Source organism: Calidris pugnax, unplaced genomic scaffold (genome assembly GCF_001431845.1).
Source record: "Calidris pugnax isolate Ruff unplaced genomic scaffold, ASM143184v1 scaffold249, whole genome shotgun sequence".
Lineage (NCBI taxonomy): Eukaryota > Metazoa > Chordata > Aves > Charadriiformes > Scolopacidae > Calidris > Calidris pugnax.
The window spans coordinates 69,103-72,595 of record NW_015090960.1 but is presented as its reverse complement, the minus strand read 5'-3'; the positions used below and the strand labels follow the sequence as shown (position 1 = coordinate 72,595).

The following is a 3,493-nucleotide window of genomic DNA, read 5'->3' as shown; positions in this document are numbered from 1 at the left end:
AAGGGCCCCCCTGGGTGCCCCCAGGAGAAAGGACCAGCACCCCTGGGTGCCCCTAAGGAACAGGACCAGCACCCCTGGGTGCTCCCTAAAGATGAGACCGGCACCCCTGGGTGCCCCTGGGGGGGGAATGGGCACCCCTGGGTGCCCCCTAAATCCAGCACAGCACCCCTGGGTGCCCCTGGGGTGGGGAAATGGCACCCCTGGGTGCCCCTAGGGATGGGACCAGCACCCCTGGGTGCCCCTGGGGAAGGGACTGGCACCCCTGGGTGCCCCTTGGGCAGAGGATGGGCACCCCTGGGTGCCCCTGGACGTGACGCAGCACCCCTGGGTGCCCCTTTGCTATGGGTCCGGCACCCCTGGGTGCCCCCTAAGTGCGGCGCAGCACCCCTGGGTGCTCCTGGGAAGGGGAAGGGCACCCCTGGGTGCCCCCAGGAGAAAGGACCAGCACCCCTGGGTGCCCCTAAGGAACAGGACCAGCACCCCTGGGTGCTCCCTAAAGATGAGACCGGCACCCCTGGGTGCCCCTGGGGGGGGAATGGGCACCCCTGGGTGCCCCCTAAATCCAGCACAGCACCCCTGGGTGCCCCTGGGGTGGGGAAATGGCACCCCTGGGTGCCCCTAGGGATGGGACCAGCACCCCTGGGTGCCCCTGGGGAAGGGACTGGCACCCCTGGGTGCCCCTCGGGCAGGAGATGGGCACCCCTGGGTGCCCTGGGCAATGGGATGGGCACCCCTGGGTGCCCCCGGGGAGGGGGACCAGCACCCCTGGGTGCCCCTGGGGAAGGGACTGGCACCCCTGGGTGCCCCTTGGCTGTGGGTCAGCACCCCTGGGTGCCCCCGAGAAACAGGACCAGCACCCCTGGGTGCCCCTAGAGCTGGGACCAGCACCCCTGGGTGCTCCTGGGGAAAGGATGGGCACCCCTGGGTGCCCCCCACTACGGGTCTGGCACCCCTGGGTGCCCCTGGGGAGGGGGACTGGCACCCCTGGGTGCCCCTAAAGAAGAGGACCAGCACCCCTGGGTGCTCCTGGAGAAGGGACTGGCACCCCTGGGTGCCCCTTGGGCAGAGGATGGGCACCCCTGGGTGCCCCTGGACGTGACGCAGCACCCCTGGGTGCCCCTTTGCTATGGGTCCGGCACCCCTGGGTGCCCCCTAAGTGCGGCGCAGCACCCCTGGGTGCTCCTGGGAAGGGGAAGGGCACCCCTGGGTGCCCCCAGGAGAAAGGACCAGCACCCCTGGGTGCCCCTAAGGAACAGGACCAGCACCCCTGGGTGCTCCCTAAAGATGAGACCGGCACCCCTGGGTGCCCCTGGGGGGGGAATGGGCACCCCTGGGTGCCCCCTAAATCCAGCACAGCACCCCTGGGTGCCCCTGGGGTGGGGAAATGGCACCCCTGGGTGCCCCTAGGGATGGGACCAGCACCCCTGGGTGCCCCTGGGGAGGGAACGGGCACCCCTGGGTGCCCCCTAAATCCAGCACAGCGCCCCTGGGTGACCTCAGAGATGGATCCGGGACCCCTGGGTGCCCCTGAGGAGAGGATGGGTGCCCCTGGGGGGGGGTGGGGGGGGAATGGCACCCTTGGGTGCCCCCCAAGTCTGGTGCAGCACCCCTGGATGCCCCTAAGGAACAGGACCAGCACCCCTGGGTGCTCCCTAAAGATGAGACCGGCACCCCTGGGTGCCCCTGAGGGGGGAATGGGCACCCCTGGGTGCCCCCTAAATCCAGCACAGCACCCCTGGGTGCCCCTGGGGTGGGGAAATGGCACCCCTGGGTGCCCCCCAAGCCTGCTGCAGCACCCCTGGGTGCCCCTGGGGGGGGGGATGGCACCCCTGGGTGCCCCTGGGGAGGGAACGGGCACCCCTGGGTGCCCCCTAAATCCAGCACAGCGCCCCTGGGTGACCTCAGAGATGGATCCGGGACCCCTGGGTGCCCCTGAGGAGAGGATGGGTGCCCCTGGGGGGGGGTGGGGGGGGAATGGCACCCTTGGGTGCCCCCCAAGTCTGGTGCAGCACCCCTGGATGCCCCTAAGGAACAGGACCAGCACCCCTGGGTGCTCCCTAAAGATGAGACCGGCACCCCTGGGTGCCCCTGAGGGGGGAATGGGCACCCCTGGGTGCCCCCTAAATCCAGCACAGCACCCCTGGGTGCCCCTGGGGTGGGGAAATGGCACCCCTGGGTGCCCCCCAAGCCTGCTGCAGCACCCCTGGGTGCCCCTGGGGGGGGGGATGGCACCCCTGGGTGCCCCTGGGGAGGGGGACTGGCACCCCTGGGTGCCCCTAAAGAAGAGGACCAGCACCCCTGGGTGCTCCTGGAGAAGGGACTGGCACCCCTGGGTGCCCCTTGGGCAGAGGATGGGCACCCCTGGGTGCCCCTGGACGTGACGCAGCACCCCTGGGTGCCCCTTTGCTATGGGTCCGGCACCCCTGGGTGCCCCCTAAGTGCGGCGCAGCACCCCTGGGTGCTCCTGGGAAGGGGAAGGGCACCCCTGGGTGCCCCCAGGAGAAAGGACCAGCACCCCTGGGTGCCCCTAAGGAACAGGACCAGCACCCCTGGGTGCTCCCTAAAGATGAGACCGGCACCCCTGGGTGCCCCTGGGGGGGGAATGGGCACCGGCCACGGCGAAGGGGCGTGGCTAATCCTTCCCTGGGGGTATTTAAAGGGCCAGTGTCCCCCCCTCTCCTCAAAAAGGGCGGGGGTTAGTTAAGGGGGCGTGGCTAAGGCAAAGGAGGGCGTGGCCACGGCAAAGGAGAGCGTGGCCACGGCAAGGGGGCGTGGCTAATCCTTCCCAGGGCAGCCTGATGGAACCTGAGCCCTCCCTGCCACGGGGGGGGGTGGCGGGGTGAGGGGGGCGTGGCCAGGGCAAGGGGGCGTGGCCTCGACAAGGGGGCGTGGCTAATCCTTCCCAGGGCAGCCTGATGGAACCTGAGCCCTCCCTGCCACGGGGAAGGGGGGGGGGATTTAAAGGGCCAGCACCCTGCAAAAAGAGGTGGGGCTTAGCTAAGGGGGCGTGGCTAAGGGGGCATGGACAGCTCTCTGGGGGCGTGGCCACGGCAAGGGGGCGTGGCTAATCCTTCCCGGGGCAGCCTGATGGAGCCTGAGCCCTCCCTGCCACGGGGAAGGGAGGGGGATTTAAAGGGCCAGCACCCTGCAAAAAGAGGCGGGGCTTAGCTAATGGGGCGTGGCCACGACAAGGGGGCGTGGCCAGTGCAAGGGGGCGTGGCTAATCCTTCCCAGGGCAGCCTGATGGAGCCTGAGCCCCCCCTGCCACGGGGAAGGGGGGGGATTTAAAGGGCCAGCGCCCTCCTCTTCCCCCCCACCCCCAAAAGGGGCGGTGCTTAGCCGAGGGGGCATGTCCCCCCCGAAAAGGGGGCGTGTCTCACGTCGTTCTCGGTGGCGGCCTGGGGCAGCATGCGCAGCATGACGATGGTGCTGGCGCGGGGCTCCTCCTCGGCCGCCTCGGGCCGGTAATCCTGGTCCCGGTAATCGCCGTCCG

At 69.9% G+C, this 3,493-nt stretch overlaps 1 protein-coding gene across 1 annotated transcript in view; it reads left to right on the top strand.

Annotated features, from left to right (window-relative positions):
* The first annotated feature begins 3,417 nt into the window (after nucleotides 1–3,417).
* LOC106893941 (ubiquitin-like modifier-activating enzyme 1) overlaps nucleotides 3,418–3,493 on the top strand; it is a 49,518-nt gene continuing 49,442 nt past the window's right edge. The window contains exon 1 of the mRNA XM_014952296.1: nucleotides 3,418–3,464. Within this exon, the coding sequence (XP_014807782.1) occupies nucleotides 3,418–3,464 (47 nt within the window). The remainder of the gene's footprint in view (nucleotides 3,465–3,493) is intronic.